The sequence below is a fragment of the Amblyomma maculatum genome, chromosome 7 (assembly GCF_055883805.1).
Source record: "Amblyomma maculatum isolate TAMU_Amacu chromosome 7, ASM5588380v1, whole genome shotgun sequence".
NCBI lineage: Eukaryota > Metazoa > Arthropoda > Arachnida > Ixodida > Ixodidae > Amblyomma > Amblyomma maculatum.
The window spans coordinates 48,316,072-48,333,147 of NC_139350.1; the positions used below are offsets into that span (position 1 = coordinate 48,316,072).

The 17,076-nt window shown below is 45.3% G+C and overlaps 1 protein-coding gene and 1 non-coding gene across 7 annotated transcripts in view; both read right to left on the reverse strand.

The window, feature by feature from the left end:
- Positions 1–17,076, reverse strand: part of LOC146183160 (uncharacterized) — a 150,895-nt gene that overhangs the window by 110,855 nt on the left and 22,964 nt on the right. For 4 of the 6 annotated variants that reach the window (XM_084609059.1, XM_084609062.1, XM_084609057.1 and 1 more), the window contains 5 exons: positions 14,133–14,382; positions 10,882–11,208; positions 10,568–10,620; positions 7,634–7,817; positions 246–290 (listed from right to left, as the gene is read on the reverse strand). In XM_084609059.1, coding sequence (XP_084465185.1) covers positions 246–290; positions 7,634–7,817; positions 10,568–10,620; positions 10,882–11,208; positions 14,133–14,382 — 859 coding nt within the window. The remainder of the gene's footprint in view (positions 1–245; positions 291–7,633; positions 7,818–10,567; positions 10,621–10,881; positions 11,209–14,132; positions 14,383–17,076) is intronic. The other 2 variants (XM_084609058.1, XM_084609061.1) reach the window with 2 other exon arrangements.
- On the reverse strand, positions 1,952–2,025 carry TRNAS-GGA (transfer RNA serine (anticodon GGA)). Its single transcript has one exon. It is a non-coding gene; the product is annotated as a tRNA-Ser (tRNA).

Sequence of the window (17,076 nt, forward strand, 5' to 3'; positions counted from 1 at the left end):
AGGTCATACAAGTTTGCTGCATTTCACATGCTAGGATTTTTAAATCACCATGCACTTAAGCTTGAATGGGCCGCTGTGAAAGCTTCTGCAATCAGCATGCCGGGAAGCAACGAGGTGCGACTTAATTAGAACGACAACTCCGGTACGAATTTGGGATGTCAGCGAAATGAAAACACTCGAGAGCACAGCCCTGAGCCAAACTCTCTTTCACCACACCCCATCTGACATAAAAGAATATAACGTACCATGCCACAAATACCATAACAATTGGTAGATAACCCGTAGGTAATCTGCAGAAAGAACACAAACAAGGCCAATCACTAAATCCAGAAAATAAGAAAGAACAAGGTTTATTTTATTTTTTTTTTTTTTTTCTCTCTTTCAAGACTGTGCAGTTAAAGCATGCAAAATTCAAGAATGCGCTAGTTCACTTCTAGACTGAATAACGGCAACAAAGTGTGTAGCTAAAAACAAGTATTATACTATGCATGCCAAACAAACCAAATCAACACCATGCTTGAGTGGAACAGTCCGAGGCAGCATATGCTGAAGTGACAGAATAGCACACTGCAAATGCTAGTGTCGCAGTTCTTGCACTAAGAACAAAATAAGCCGAAGGATAATACAGCCACAGTCGCATTTACCTATGCAATGTGCCTTGGTTCAACTTGGACACTCGGTCATTTCAGCTTATGTTGACCTCGACCAGACAAGTGAAGGTGTGCAGCGGTAATGAGCCTTGCAAATGCAGTCAGTATATTAGCACTAGTTTTTTGCCTTCTTGAACAGCGAGACCTACGTAATGGTGACTAACGCCTAGGGCCATTCATTTTCAGGTTTACACCTCTGAATTTTGGGAGTAAAAACTGGACATTAACATTTCATTGAAAACTTTGCAACAAATTATTTCTAGCACTTCCAGTTTCAGAATTAATTTACCTGGCTACTTCTGCCAATTAAAACCACAAAAAACTAGTTTTCTTGTGGCAAATAAGATACTTTGAAACACTACAAGAGTAAGCTGAGAACAACTTTCTTATAAGAGTTAAAATAACTTAGCTCTTGCAAAAATTCTTTCAGCTGTTTCCACCGGCAAACAAGAAAACTCTTACAGGGTGCAAATGTAGATATTGGGTCTTTGCCAGAAAACAAACGGCCCTACCTCCCTACTTATATCCTTCACAATGTTTAAATACCATGCACAACCATGGCACACTGCCACATTGTACAAGATTCACATATACTATATACAACAGAAGTTATAGAAGTTACCACAGTAAAACCCCGATAATCTGAAACCTCAATCAATTTGAAGGCTTTTCACACCCATAAAGGTTACCAGGCAAACTTCACCAATAATGGTGGTGCCACAATGATTTCGTCAAGCTTTTTCAACATGAATTGGAGCTTTGCTAAGTGAAATGAAGGAGCTGTAAAGTGCTGTGCACAGCTGACAAATACTACAGGCTGCCTTTCTTCTTTCTTGCATTCTAATGCTTATTGGATACTTTGAAAAACAGATTTCAAAGTACTGAGGTTTTACTGCAATTTGTCCTCGCAAATGAAAGACCACTATGCCCACGAGCTAGCACAGGGAAACAATTTGTTCCCAAGGTCAAGAAACGCTGGGCAGTACCTTTTTTATTCACAAATCCATTTTAGATGCCTTTAACCTCAATGGTAGACGCTACCAGGTACTGCCACGCATAAAAAATCAACTGACACCCTAGTCTAACCGACCAGGCCACACGATTCCATGAATTCTGGTACAGCACCATGCGATCACTGTACTACAAAAATGTACCGGTAAAATATTTAGGGGAATCCCCCAAGGTGGAGTAGATTAGTAATAAGGGAGTAATTACTCATTGCATCTACCCAAACGCAGCCAAACGGCTACAAAGGAAAGCTATACAGCTTTCTCAGAAACTTCATAGTTAAAGAAAAATTCGTCCTGATCCGGGAATCGAACCCGGCACCACCGCCTTTCCGGGGCAGTCGCTCTACCGACTGAGCTAACCAGGACGGTCAGCAGATCAGATGGTAGGGCGAGAGCGAATTGATCTATAACTCGAAGTGGGAATGGTGTTGGTAAAATGAGTAATTACTCCCTTATTACAAAAATGAGCGTAGCTCAACGATTTATCAGAACACCAATAAGTTGCAGCCCAATGGCAAAACAATGGATGCCCCTGGAAGGAACCTCGTATCAAGATCCCTGCTTGGCTGCTGTTTCTACACAAACACCATCCCACCTTTGACCCCCTCTTTTGCCTTCCGTCCCCCATACTGTGCTCAGCAGTGCCCACGGTAAGCTGCTTTGTAGGTACTCTCTCACTGGCTGGAATAAAAAGCATCGCCTACACTGTTGTTCTTAGGTACATGTGCAAATTAAGCCAGCCTAATTATTCCAGCTTGTTTTCAGAATGTTTGAGGTGTGTCGTGAAAAGTCTGCGTTTGGTCAGCATTGCCAGTTTGTAGCTCTCTCTGTTCCTGTGTTCTGTGCACCTTCAGCTGCTACCTTTGAAAGACGAGAACCTGGTTGCCCCACACTCGGTTGGCTGCCGTCGCATGGCTGTGCAGAAGCACAAAACAGGTTCCTTTGCAACCCAGATTCTGCCCGCTTGAACACTCTGCTGCACTTGCCTCCACTGTACACGCACCAAATGATCTCGCACCATTCATCTACCTCAAGCTTGCAATTGCAATTCTCCATGGCAAGAGCAACCACGCTCGGCCTGAAATTTGGCCGTACAGATGGCACATTTCACAAACTGCCAATACAAAATGCCCCAATGCACAGCCAAGGACAGACGTTTGTTGGGAATCTTTCTCAAACATCTCACAGATACTACGAGTAACACAGGGCCTATCAAAGAATATGCATAAGTCATGTGTAAGACAGGGTTTAACACTGGAAGTGAGCCAGGCTACAGGGACGCTGTAGTGAAGGGCTCAGGATATTTCAACCCCCTGAGATTCTTAAAATGCACTGATATTGCATTGCAGATGGGTGCTTCGCATTTTGCCTTCACTGAAAGGTGGCTGCCGCGACAATGAATAGCCTGTTTTAGAAGAACTTTTCAGCATGAAACACAATAATGCATCTGGAGAAGCTGAAGGAAAGCCTTTGCCGTCAAGCAGGCATTTCTACCAGAAAAGATGCATGACAGCACAAGCGTTAACGAAGAGCATTAAGTGCATGACCCATGCACAAAGTTTTTAGTGTTACAAAGGCATTACTTGACTACATTAATAATTGAATTCTTGATACATATTTACTTTCGTTCATCCAACTGAGACACAGCACATTCATTTCAGTTAAGCAAACTTTCCCTTTAGAACATTTTCTCAAGCCTCATGAAAATTGATAAAGTGGTAGTACTTCACTGCATATCCAGCATCCTACGCAGGAGCACAGTGTACTGAAATAACATACACTGTGAAGCGGAACTTTGAACTGTGCTATTACTTCCTCATTCAGAAAACACACACTTCACTTGCGACCAGGGTTTCCTCTGAATTGCTAGTATCCACGAAGTAGAACCATGCTCTATTATAAATGCAGTAAAAACTTGTTGTTTCAAACTTCAAGCGACTGGCAAAAACATTAGAATTATCCGAAATTGGAATCATCAAATGACCTTAAAATCATAGTTACTTTATTTCGTGAAAGGCTAAAAAGTGGTAGCTGACATTTGAGATGAGAACCATGCAATAACTGTTAGAACTGCTTCAAAACGCTAAGAGCCTTATTCCGTGGAATTTATGGTGCAACGCAGTAGCAGTACAGCCCCCTCACAGATGGCTGTGTCACAGGAGGCACACAAAAGTAAGGGCATTTAATGAGCACGGCAGCGTCCGCGCAATGGAGGAAATGTGCGAATGGAAGCAAGGGAAACACAGCAGCACCAACTGGAGTTCGAAACGGCTTGCTGCTGGACTCAGTTGTCTGCCTGACACGTGGCTGATGGCGGCTGTCACCATGGGCTGGCACAAAGCTCAGAAAACTGAAACCGAAAATATGCGATGTACCTGTCCTTGCAGAAAAGACAGTCTATTTTTCGTCATACCTGCAGTTGTGCAGACGCCAGAGGTGTGCCGGGTTTAGTAGGACTCCTTTGATGAACCCTCTGTGCACCTTTCATACCTTGATGTTGACATAGAATGCCAAAAACAGGCAGAAAGCGACCCGACAACTGTATCAGCGGCTCATCATGTGGGCCCGGTATCAGTGGCACTGCGACGTTTTCGCGGCCATCGTTATCGCATGTTGCTTGCTTGGTTTCAGTTGTTTGACAGGCCTCATGAAATTCAGAATGAGCTCGAAGCGGACTGTATACAGCTTAAGTTAAAGCGAACTGTAACTACGTTTACTAAAGATAATGGCGGCCACAGTGTCACCACGAAATTTTGCATGGGCCGAGCCCACACCATGAGGTAGAGAAAGTAGCGAGACCAGATTATCGAAGGCACCGCCGACATTCACAAATATAAGAAGTCTGAGTGTCACTAATAAGACTGCAAGAAGTATGCATGTTCCCCACACGATGTTTCGTGCAAGCCAGGGGAATGAAGACAAGCGGATTTTCTATATTCCAGAAGCTGCAGGCCAATTTCAAGGAAACATTTATATTCCTTTCCAGCTTATATGATGAAGCTCTGCCGAGAACACAGCTACGAACTTGGCCGAGTGGTAACCCTGATGAGAAACCAGTGCATTCTGACATGCACAGGTAATGAAGCAGGAGCCTGAGAAGTAAAGGTGATGACAACAGGAGCACCATGTTACAGTGAAGCTGTGCATAACAACTGACAGCTAAAAGCTTCCATCATACACCATCTTTACAAGGAAAAATATGCTGAAAAGTGAATATCTTCCCAAGGATGCCATCGTAAGAGGCCAGGGGGAAAGGTCACTGACAGCAGAGCTGATGTCCGATTGGATTCGAGTCGTGTGGTACCTTCTTGTGGAAGCATTGTTCAACGAACCTGCAGCACGCGGTCAATGCTTATGTTGGATGTGTTTCGCAGCCGTCTTACACCGAAGGAAAAAACTAAGCTACAGAAAAGCAAGTGCGACTTGGTTGTGATTCAGGAAGCATGACGCCAGTGCCGTCACCCCTTCACATTTCAGTCAACTAACATTTTAAAGATAATCTTCGACCAGAGTACAAAGAGTGGGTGCAGAACCCTGACCGAAAGAAGACACTGAAAGGAAAGGTGCAAAAGCGTCCCCTTCAACCATCGCAAGATAGATTTCAGATGCCTGGAAGCAGGTCCAAGTCGTCGTTGTGGCCAAGTCAGAAGTGTTCAATGAGAAACCACTTTGACGGAACAGAAGACGACCTGCTGTGGCATACTGAGAGCAGTGGCTCAAGCAGTGCGGCTGACTCTCATGGCAGTGAGAGCGACCGAGCACCAGAGACAAGCAATGGGTTCACGGTCTGCATCTATTCCTTTTGGATGTTCGCCAAATTGTTATTACTTGCAACCATCTCATTGAGATATCCTCACGAAAAGATGGGGGAGGGGGTCATTTTTTATTCAAATCTAAGCATCCCCCTAGCTTTGGCTATCGTGATCATGAAAAAGGGGGCACTTAGAGTTGAGTAAGGATAGGATGCCATCAATTAGGCCTATTCATATGTTTTAACAGCTGCATCATAAAGCCCAAGCCCGAGCATGCGATAGGTAGGTCACTAATGATCACGACAGCCCAATGCAAGTCCATAATAAATGCGAGAACACACCATTTACTCTAAATGCGGGGGACCCCACCTGCCCCTTTCCCCCTCACACGAGACACAGTAGAATCTCAATGATACAAAATTTCACGGGGTGGTGGAAAAATTAGTATCATCCGAAATTTCTAATCATCAAAATGGCGACCGCAGGGTCAATGATGTGCAGGCTGAGCGTAGTGGACGAATTTGTGGTCGCGGCTCATGCATGCGGGTAGACTTAGCACATATTCGTAAAAACCAGATCTGTATCATCGGGATTCTACTGTATGTAACTGCCCATGCGTCACTCACAGCACATGAAGGGCTTAACTTTTGTTGCGCAATGCCACTATGACCAGCTCTGCAGCTAAAAAGACAAGGCACATAAAAGTATATTAAACCTATTCAAAAACAATAGATCTTCAAGCATGGCTTAATATTAGAATATTTTCTCCGACAGCAGCAGCCACACCATGAGATTCCTGCAGTGTACTATGGAACTTGTGGGGATCCACGTCCCTCCATAGTTGTTTGTGGGATGCTGCATGGTTTGTGCATGCAAGGACGCAGAACTTGAACGCTGCCTATCAATGAAAGCGCACCCGAGTGTGCGACTCCGCCTAAACGCAGAGTTTTGCGCAAATGGTGGCACAAGCATGTACGCTGTTGCAGTGGCGATACTTGTCAATGGCCAAGCGAGTGGCTGACAGAGCAGGGGTTTCCAGTGGGCTCTGCCGGCATGCAGATGCCGCTGGAGGACATAGCAGTTCCCCAGTCCGGCCTCTGCGGCATCCCAGAACCGTGCCTCGGAGGACGCCATCATTGCCGGCACTGCAGCAGCAGCCCAGCGACAGCAAGACCTCGAGATGAAGATGGAGGCAGCATTTCGTCTTGACGGCCACGACGCCATTGGCCCCGTTACTTTTGTCACGATGTCAGGCTAAGGATGGCGTGCTGTTGCTTTATTAAAGGTGCTTCCTACATTGTAGAGTGCTGCATTCTATGCACAGGACACTCAGTTGCTTGCATGCTAACATGGTAGGGGGAGCACACTGCTGCAGCACCTGCCCTGCTGCTTTGCTTTGGCTCACAATAAACCAGCACTTACGGTTCTTTGTTTGTTGTCAGGTGAGTTGTGGCTTGCGAACCCTACTAACAGAAGGCTTCCCTTTAAATTTTTCTCCCGAACTTTTATTTCAAACTTTTCGGAGTTTATTTGCAAAGAAACTCAGCAACAGTTAGGAGGCATCAGTATCCACATACAAGCGAGAGAAAGCTCACCAGTTGAGCTCACAGCCCCTCTAACAGCCGCCACTGCTGCTTTACACACTGTCTAGAGGAAACAACAGTAATACATACCTAGCTATTCACATTTTATGCAGCATGAAATGACACCTCTTGCTACCAGCTATCTTTCTCACATTACGTGATGCTCAAAGCATCCATTAAGTTGGCAAAAGCATGGACAAGCATCCACCAACCCGCCAAGATCAAAAGTCAGAAGATTTATTCGTACCAAAAGAAAGTCACAATAACTAACTGTGCACAAGTTTAAAAATCCACCTTGCTCCCTTTTCAGCACCCTTCTAGCATTTTCCCATCTGGCACCTTGTTCAGTCAAATTCTTTTTTCCCTCAAATAGCGCGGAATACCACAACTGACGTTACCAGCATCACTGCTGCTGAAAAAGCAATTTCAGTTCATCCCAAATCAGACTGAAAGCTCAAAAACAGCACCAGCATCTCTGTTAAAAATGCCCTGCCAAAGGATGTCTTGCCACTGGCACGCAGTATAGCAACGCAATTCGCTACTCTCTTCCTACATCTTTACAAAAGCTGGTTGCTGTTGTGAGATGAGCCCAAACCCTGCCCGCCCTCCCTAGGTGGTGTGCAACTCCCCCCACTTACCTGTCTCAGTGGATGAGCCCTGTCGGACCAGGGCGGGCGGCTTGAAGGCCCCACCCTGGCGAGCCCGGATCACTGCCTTCTTGGAAGGAGCAGGGCACTGGCTCCTGCCCTCGGGTCCAGATGGCATTGCAAGCGCTGTTTCCTCGCCACCAGCAGTACTCACTTCCACATGCAATGGCAGCCCCTGCAAGCAACCGCAGCACTTTTCAAGTAGCTAAATCTGCACGTGCCTCAATACCAACGCTCCCCCAACCCCCCTTTCCCAGGTTTTCTTTGCACCTAACCTACGGTAATCGCTTATAGCAGACTATACCACCGATTACCCCTTCAGAGAAGCATTGGTTGAAGAGCAGCACATCTGGATCTGGAGCACTTTGAAGCAATAAAACATTGATTTAGAAGCACTCTCGATCATGGAGCTATCAGTTTCCAAATCTATTCAGTCGACAAGAGTTTGAGGAAGCTGTAAAGGTGCACTACACATATCTGCCAACCTGGCGAGATCAAAAGTCGGAAGATTTTTATTTATTCGTGCCAACGGTGGGGGAAGCAGGGGGAGACGTCTGTATGCTGCTGCCGTGTGCTCTTGGCACTGCCGGCGTGCTGTTTTAGTTTAATGCGAAACTATAGCCCCATTAGACACAATTCTGCCCATGACTGTTGTTGGCTGCAATGGTTCTGAAACATAAGCTATCACGCCATCATTGGGCATAGCACAGCACAGCTCAATAACACAAGGCACGCACCTGACCGTGATAAAGGAGGATCAGGTGACAAGACGCTTGAGCAAAGCTGCAGCAACGTCCATACAACACCAGGCGTGCCGAGAGGCGCCGCTCAGCCGAGATCAAAGGCAAAGCCAGTGAAGCTTCTACATCTATTGCGGTTGCATCGGCTGCAAACTGCCACCAACAAGAAACGACCACCACACCATCCCCGATTAAAGCCGTTATGCAACCAGTCACAGCTACTGTGGCTATGGCTTAATTTCACCTTGATTGACTGCTTACGTGATGTTGGTGATAGTGTGGCCTCTGAAGGTGATGCCAGTGATTAGAATGCAGCTGCAGGTTTTTCGGTGAAAATTTTGTTCTTACGCAGACAGATCCCACTCGTTTGGGACATTTACAGAAGTGATGATACAAGTGGAAAGTTCGATCAAAAATCGGAAGTCTACTGGGCAAATTGCCAGGGTTGGCACATACAATTACGCTCTACAGATTTTCATTACTGCAAGGAGTAGTACCTCATAGTCTTTAATTTTAAATTTTATGCTGTATACAGTCCCAAATCGATTTTTACACATAGTGGGACCCGTAACGCAGTCCGAATAATCAGCAAAAGATCAGCATTAAAGATCCTGAACTACGGCACTCCTCAAGTTCCGTCCGTAAGTGACAACAGGCAAAGCATAGCGCAATCCTCAACCACGATCCGCTTCTGTACGTCTCCATTGTTATGTTGTTACATACTGTATTTCCATGATTGTAAGTCAATCTGCTTTCTTAAATGTTAACATCCGAAGTGGGGGAGCAACTTACAATCGAAACCAAAGCATGGCCCTGCCAATAAGAGCAAGGCAAACAATATATCAGGAACGCTACAGCTCTAAGTGTAACACTCAGTTACTCTGAGTGCATCTCGTTTAAAATTTTTTCCCTTTTTTTTTTACCTTTATTGCACATACCGAGTGTCAATAGTTTATGGGATGGCCGGTATTCCACTCGCGGAGAAACTCGCTTTTGGTATGTCAGGCGCAACAGGCAACAGGTCAGGTGACATAGCAGCACTTCCAGGGAGTGCCGATGGTTGTTGGAAGAGCCGACACCGATCATTTATTCTTTAGTGCAGCCTGGAGTACTTGATGGCTGTCATGAGGTCTCCGGTCCAAAAAGCATTCGGCGCTCATTCACTGCAGTGGTCGAGGGCGACTAACATTTACTGCACAGTGGGCTGCAAGTTCGAAGCTCCTAAACAGGTTATGCGGGAGTGGCAGTGGCGCGTGATTCCGTTCTCTCAACGGTAGGGTCCTCTAAGCAGCGTCACCTGGCGACAGATAGTGGAAATATTGTAAAAATGAATAAGAGTGGATTTAAAGCCTGCCATACTCGTTGATTCAGTGGCGCAATGAATTGACACTGCTTACCTGAGCAATGAGCGAATAAAACATCTTTTCGAATGCTGTAAGTGCAACTTTCTTTCTGAATTTTTTTTTTTTAATCGCAACTTTAAAATAAGCTACCAAGACCTCTCCTGGGGCATGTTCCCCTTTTGTTTATATTATCGTATGTTTTTATTTCTTAATAGCCGCAAAACCAGCCTCGAACAGAGCCACGAGGTGATGGCATGACAATGGTAACACTAATCAATTACCTTCCCCGTAATCATTTCCTGCCTTCAGTGAGTGTATGTTACCTTTAGGTTGCGTTCAGAGACACCTCTCGGTAACAATCGCCGTTTAACCCGCTGAGAGGCAACCAGTGAGGAGAAAGAAGTGGCGGGACCCTACAGTTGAGGAGACGGAATTACGCGGCAGTGGCAGTGAGGCAAAATTTCAACAGTGGTGCCAAGCAAAGAGGCTTCTGTGGGCCACAGTCAGGACGCTTTCCAGAGCTGAAGGCCAAGCTTGCAGTGTATATCACCAAAATATGCGATCAAAATTGGGGACAAGTAGTCCAGCTAGCCAATAAATTTTCGTTGTGAAAGGCATCCTCTAGTACGCTTTTTGTTTTCTGGCCATGCAATTTGGGGTGTCAACTTACAATCGAGTCGACCAACAATCGTGTAAATATGGTATGTTTCTATACCGTAGTTTGTAAAACGAGGTCAAGGCCTCATTGAGCTGCCCCAATACAGCCTTTTCTTCCTCATCTTCCTTCAGATAAATATGTAAATAGGCAAACGAAATAAAATATGTGCCCAATAAAATCTCACCTCTTGTGGTTCAGGCCGCATCACAGGCTCTAGTACCTCTTGGTTCACAGACTCTGTCAAAAGCAAAGAAGAAAAGAGGAGAATAAAAATGTAAACAGGCTTCAAGACAGACTGGCCTTTGAGATAAATTAGATATATTGAATGCAACGAACACTGGTCCGGGCCAATGTTCCGTCGAAAAAAAATTCGCACTGAAAGTTTTCAATACTGTGGGGTTCAACAGCATTTGCCTTTAGTTTCCCTTTAAGGCCACAACTGTACTCTCAAACAAGCAGTTACCACAGCAGCAGAGGACATGAGACAGGCATACTAACCATCGCTACTAGCTGCGGGCACCACTTCAGAGACTGGCTCGTGCACTACAGCAGCACCACCATCTTGTGCTACTCCGGCTACTGTCTGCTGCTCGTGAGACTGAGGATTTATCGCACTTGGAGACTCTTGTGGAATCTCTTGAGCTACATGCTGACTGTGAGTGGCCGGTCCTCCTTCCCTGCTTTCCTTGGCCCCTCTTTCCTCCTCTGGACCATCACCAGCAGCGCCACCGTCTTGAAAGAACATTGACACCGTGCCATCATCTCCCGAGGCGGTTTCAAGATGCTGCTGCTGCTGCTGCTGTTGCTGAGAGCCCTCCAGAACGTCTGCGCACAAGAACATGCCCACATGCATGAAACAGAGGTGCTACTTGTGAAGACGGATGAATTACGGAAATCACGGAGGAGAAAAATAACTCATGCAGCAGCATGATATTACGTGGCCTGCCTTCAGAAGCCAAGCTGTCAAGCCACTAAAGTTGATTTCACACGACAACGAAGACTTGGCCCTAGCAAAGCCTACCACAGGCCATCAAACTGGGCCTCCCACTCATCACTATTTATGGCTAGCTTATAGTCACACATAACTCCCTTCCAAAGGCTTCTTTCCTCATGACAACAAGGCAATGTTAGTCCCCCACAACGACTGCTCCTCAGGACATCAGAAAAGAAAGCATCTGTTGTGGCCCTTAGCAGGGTTCTTAGGACGAAATACTTCAGAATCTGAGAAAAATGACAAAAAAAAAGAAAAGACCACAAGCAGACGAACACGATGCTTCCCAACCAATAATTCTGAGAAGAACAAGGAAAAATAGGAAAAATACAACAGCACAATAGCAGAAGTGCAAAAATATTTGAAATTTTGAGAGGATTCAGGAAATCGACAATTTTGAATTTCTAAAGAACCAGATCTAATACTGCGGACTCAAAAATCTGGCAGTGCCGAAGAAACAATATCTGAGCAAATTACCCAAATATCAAGTTTAAAAAATGTAAAAATGGTACAAAAATTGGTTTGGTTTGAGTTATGGGGTTTGACGTCCCAAAGCAACTCAGGCTATAGGGGATGCCGTAAACGAGGCCTACGGATATTTAAGCTGCCTGGGGTTCCTTATGTGCACTGATATCGCACAGCTCATGGGTGCCTTGCTGCGGTCGCCACGATTGGGATTTTTTCCTGAGTCTTTGGGAACAGCAGTCGAGTGCCCTAACCACTGCACCACTGAGGTGGGCCCGTATGAAAATGCCCTCTTGGCTTTCTTTGTTATTTATTGCCATGGACTGGTTGCATTCTGCAATCTAAGCCATCAGATGCTCTGGGAACCTCCTACAAAATCCTGCAAGTGGGCTTTTTTTCCATATACCACATTAAACATGATGGCCAACCGCAGCTTCTAATAATAACAATGCTATAGCAATGCAACAGGGATGTTTTTTTGTATGATTCTTCCATAATGTTCTCCCTATCTAACTCTTCTGGCACTCTTCCTGTCACTTTCAAAGCTGTTGAAACTGTGCACTCTATTTCAGCAGCTGCATTTCTGTCGTGCATGCATGGGTGCATGCACGAGTGCCCCTCCATGCATGCATGGGTGCCCCTTTCCATGCATGGGTGCCCCTTTCATCACCAAGAGATCGCATATCCCCACAGAGAGTAAAACCTCCCCAATCTTCAATTCTTAAAATAAACGGCAGAGCACTGGTGCCCCCATGTTGCCCAACTGAAACATGTGGCAAAGTGTAAGCCCAGCAGCTACATGCAATGGGTCGTGCCTAGCAGTTATTTTCACCACCGGTTGCGCTGCCCAAGATTGTTCAGACTTTAGGAGAGTGGCTGCAATTGTTTTGGTCTGAAAATCTGAATGCGCAGAGTGAAACGCACTCGCAACGTCGGCACAGGCTGTCCCCACAAAACATTCTGGCAGATGCAATGTGGCACAGGAGCTCAAATCACATTTGCACACATCAATTACATCACTACATTATGGTTGCACAATAATTAAACACAACATTCAATTGGTCAACTCATATTGCACCTAAATGGCGAGCCAGTTAGAATCCTGTTGGCGAAGGTTAGATTCCAATGACGTGCAAGCCTAACGATGTCCATTGGCCCCATCTCAATGTGTCTGCGTGGCTCGTGTTTTTCAAGTGAAACTAAAGAGCAGCGGCTCAGAACACACTGAAACATTGTGAGACTAAAGGTGGCTCAAGTATATATGGCATAAAAATGCCATTCAAATCCGCAGTGCTGCAAGACAGTCAATTTAAACTGAAGAACACCTACAAAGTATGCCAAAATCATTTTCTGAAATTTGGCTTAGCTGAAAAGGTCAGTATTTCTGTCACACATGCTACAACCAGCATGCTAATCAGTGCCTATTATAGCAGGCCACAAGTAAAAACTAAGGAAGGGATGAAATCAGGAACTTAGGCTACAACACCTAAGGAATTTAGTACCGTGGACTTTTCAGGCACTGACCTGTGAACTCAGACAAGCCATTGCAGATTGAAAAGCTTAAGGCCGTTACTTGGTTAGGCAGGTTTTCTTGCTGCATAAGGAGGTACTGACCACCTTTAGAACCATAACAAGCAACCCGCAACGCGAGACCATGCATAAACAGCACAACATTCCATGTTTGGGCTTGTGGCAGTTCTCTTACTGTTGTCAACATGTGCACCTCTCATTCAGGGCAGACTGCAAGAATATGACACCAAGGTTTTTAGAAGTATTTTAGAAGTAAACTTCTACCTGTATTTTTGTCTTGCAGTCCATCATCCAAGCTCAGAACTTTAACTTTTTGATTCCTCCAGAAAGGATACAGATCTTAATATATCTGTGCATTAAATCGAGTGGCAACCGTGGGAAGCAAGTAGCCAGAACTATTCAAGACAGTTCGGCTGGTCGACTCCATTGAAACCTGAGATGGCGTCTTTCATGGCCGCAAAGGACAAGTTAGTGGCCACAGCAAAGGATATTTGTACCTATGCTTAATTGAAGAAAACAAACTCTAGTTTAAAAAGAAAAACACAAAAACACTATTCACAGCGTTAAATTTATTTCTGTCCAAAAGACTGAACTTTTCACCTCCAAGAAGTTGTAAAATATCGATCGTCAATATGTGCATGTTCCTCTGTGGTGCATGATGGTGTCTCGGTAAAGCAACCCTGAATTTCTGGAGTCCGAAAAATCAGTTGCCTACTGTAAAGCTTCATGCCAAACTATTTATTCTAGACAAGTGCGCACCAACCTTCAGAGCCACCTTGGGAAGAGTACGCCATGGAAGGCATGTCACCCGCCACATTCTCCCCTGAGGAGGCTGCAGGCTGGTCTTGGCCTGGTTGCTGCTCCAGAAGCCCATCGGGTGGAGCATACCCAGTCAAGGAGGCACCTTCATAATGGCCTGCTGGTGGAGTCGGGTCCAGCTGCGAGCCGTAGCCCTGCTGCCACTGGCCATCTGCAGACGACCAGCCCTCAGCTGGCATTCCACTTTGCCACTGCTATCAGAGAGAGAGAAAGAAAAAAAAAAAAAGAGAGGGTGCATTCAACCACTTCAGAAGCATGTAATCACAACTCCGCAGGTGCTCTCACCAAAGTAGTGTGCTGCCAATTCATTCAAACTACTAGTCGCATCAAAACTAATCCCATGGTACCTAGGTTATGCTTTTACTTAGTCTCCGTTAGCAGTGCCTCAAGTTAGGAAATAAACCAACCAACCCTTCATACATTACCACAATATGTACCATGAACTTTTCCTGCATGTAAGACGAATGGCTCAAAGCAGCCATATATTGTTTCTAAAGCTACACTATGGCTGCAAAAGTCAAGGTGCAGCTTTATTTGGACTGCGCTGCTTAGTGTTAGTAGATTACAGTTGCGATGAAACTCCGGCTCCCGACCTGAACGTGATCCAACAGGCAACACTGACTGTCGCACTGGACAGGTGTTACAGATCGCATCTACACAGCAATGTCCACAAAAGCATAAGGTGAAAAAGAAAGCATGTGCAGCAATCCATAATGGAAGACAAATGTCACTTCTACCAATGAATGTAGCCAGTTACAGCAGAAACTTTGAATTAATATTCAAAGTTTACAATTCAGGAGACTCGCAAGTTTTTGTTTCATTTACCACAAGTGCACTTTAAAATTATTTGACTCAATGTGCATGCTTTATGGATAAATCCGTGCATACAAAGTGGTCTGAAAACTTTTGCAAACACTACAACAAGTACAACAGAATATATACTCGTGCTTATCCAACCAGTGGTCTCTAACTGGATATATATATATATATATATATAAACAATGCATAATGGCTCTGAAATATAAAGGAGCAAAAATAAATAGGCAAAAATTATCTGAAGGTCGCATCCTAAGGACAATTACAACACCCCTTAAATGTGAAATTTGAGCACAGGTATAAGCGCTTTTGCAATATACTGAGGCAAAGAAGATGCGTGTGAGTGTGTGCAGTTACAAAGCACTTCATTTTTCTTGCGAGCCAAAGATTTTTCTTTTGACCAATTTTTTTTGGCTCGTTAGTCTCCTGTGGCTCATTCTCTCTATCGCTCGGTTAAACCGGCAAGTCACCAACGGCGTCGCGGCTCCACCGCTGAATAGGCACATAAGAGCTGCTCTCTAAAAAAAACAACAACAACAAAAAAAAGAAAAAACAATGTTTCGCACCACAGCAAATTTAACGGATGAAATGAAAAAAATGGTTGCCAGATTTTGAGTGAAAATGGCATAAAAATTATTTTTTTTTATTGATTCATACTGTACTGCATGCCAAATGTAAGGATTATAGAAGCAGGACTGCTCCTCAAATAGCAAAATCTTCTGCGGCTTCCACTGAAGGTACGACATGGTGAAGCCTCCTCACAAGTGACGCCATCCATGTAGGGATGGCCTGACCCCATTAACAGCCAGCAGCTTGTGATAAGCGAATGTTTCAGTATGCAAGAAGAACCACACAAACAGAAGCGAGAAAAATGCACGTATGCGCCCGACAACGAGCCACCTTCTTTTGCTAAAACGAACAAAAATCCCCAATGCAAGAAACAGAATGCCAATCAGAGCATGAAACCGCATGCACCTGGGCTTATCTCGCCAATATGGGGCTGATAGCCACCACTGTCAAGGGCTAGCATAGCAAAGTTCAAGAAACTAAAAAATGACAATGAGTCACTTGTGATCACTTGCAGTGTGGAGCGGACACCCTACGAACCGTACTCGAATTAACTGCTTGAAGGGGTTGAATTTTCACCTTGCACTGTGTTGCAAAACTTGACAAACTTGACCTCGACCCCTTATCTTTTGCAATCCAAGAGCACTCAAGCAAGACAGAAAAGGCTTGATTTGGCTTATGTGGTTTAATGTACGAAAGCGACTCTGGCCATGAGGGCTCTGGAAATTTAAACAATCTGGGGTTCTTTAACGTGCACTGACATCGCAGAGCACACGGGCGCCTTTCTTTTCGCCTCTATCGAAAAGCAGCCACCATGGTCGGTATTAGATCCCACATGGTACAGCAGACGAGCACCATATAGGGAGCTTGCACGAAGCAATGCATGCTGGGCAATCCGCCATGATGTTTTTACTGACAGCAGACAGCAGGCAGTGCAGCCAGGCCGAATTGAGCAAGCGCGTTGTCGTTTTCGATGGTCCACCGAGTAAACACGCGGCTTTTCGCGCGCTGCTCTTACGTGCATGCGATTGTAGTCAGATTCCTGAGGAACGTATGCGTCGACGCTGTGCCCGAAAAATCAGGCATGCTATGGAGAAATGCAAAGCAGTGCGACGCGGACCTGTTCAGTTCTACGCTTCTTCAAGCGCGAACGAATGACTGCACTATGTGTCTGGACCTGGCCGCCTGTCGACATCGCAGACATTCATGATTTCAATTTTGGCGAGTAGTTTAATACTTGCCCGGATTAGCGTCGATCTCACGTGTGTTGGCCTGTGTAAGCCATTCGCGTAAGCGTCGCTAGAGGAATCATTTGCCTTCTTGCCCTTGTGCAGACGTATTTTTGCAATCTTCCTGGCGATCGAACTGGCCGACCTGCAGTCGGCCAGTTCAATCGCGCCAGCATCGTCTGCGCGCACTACGCGACCATGCAGACGAGTTTGTGTGGCAGTGCCGTGCTGAGTCATCTGCTGCCAACGACAACATCATGGCGGATTACCCAGCAT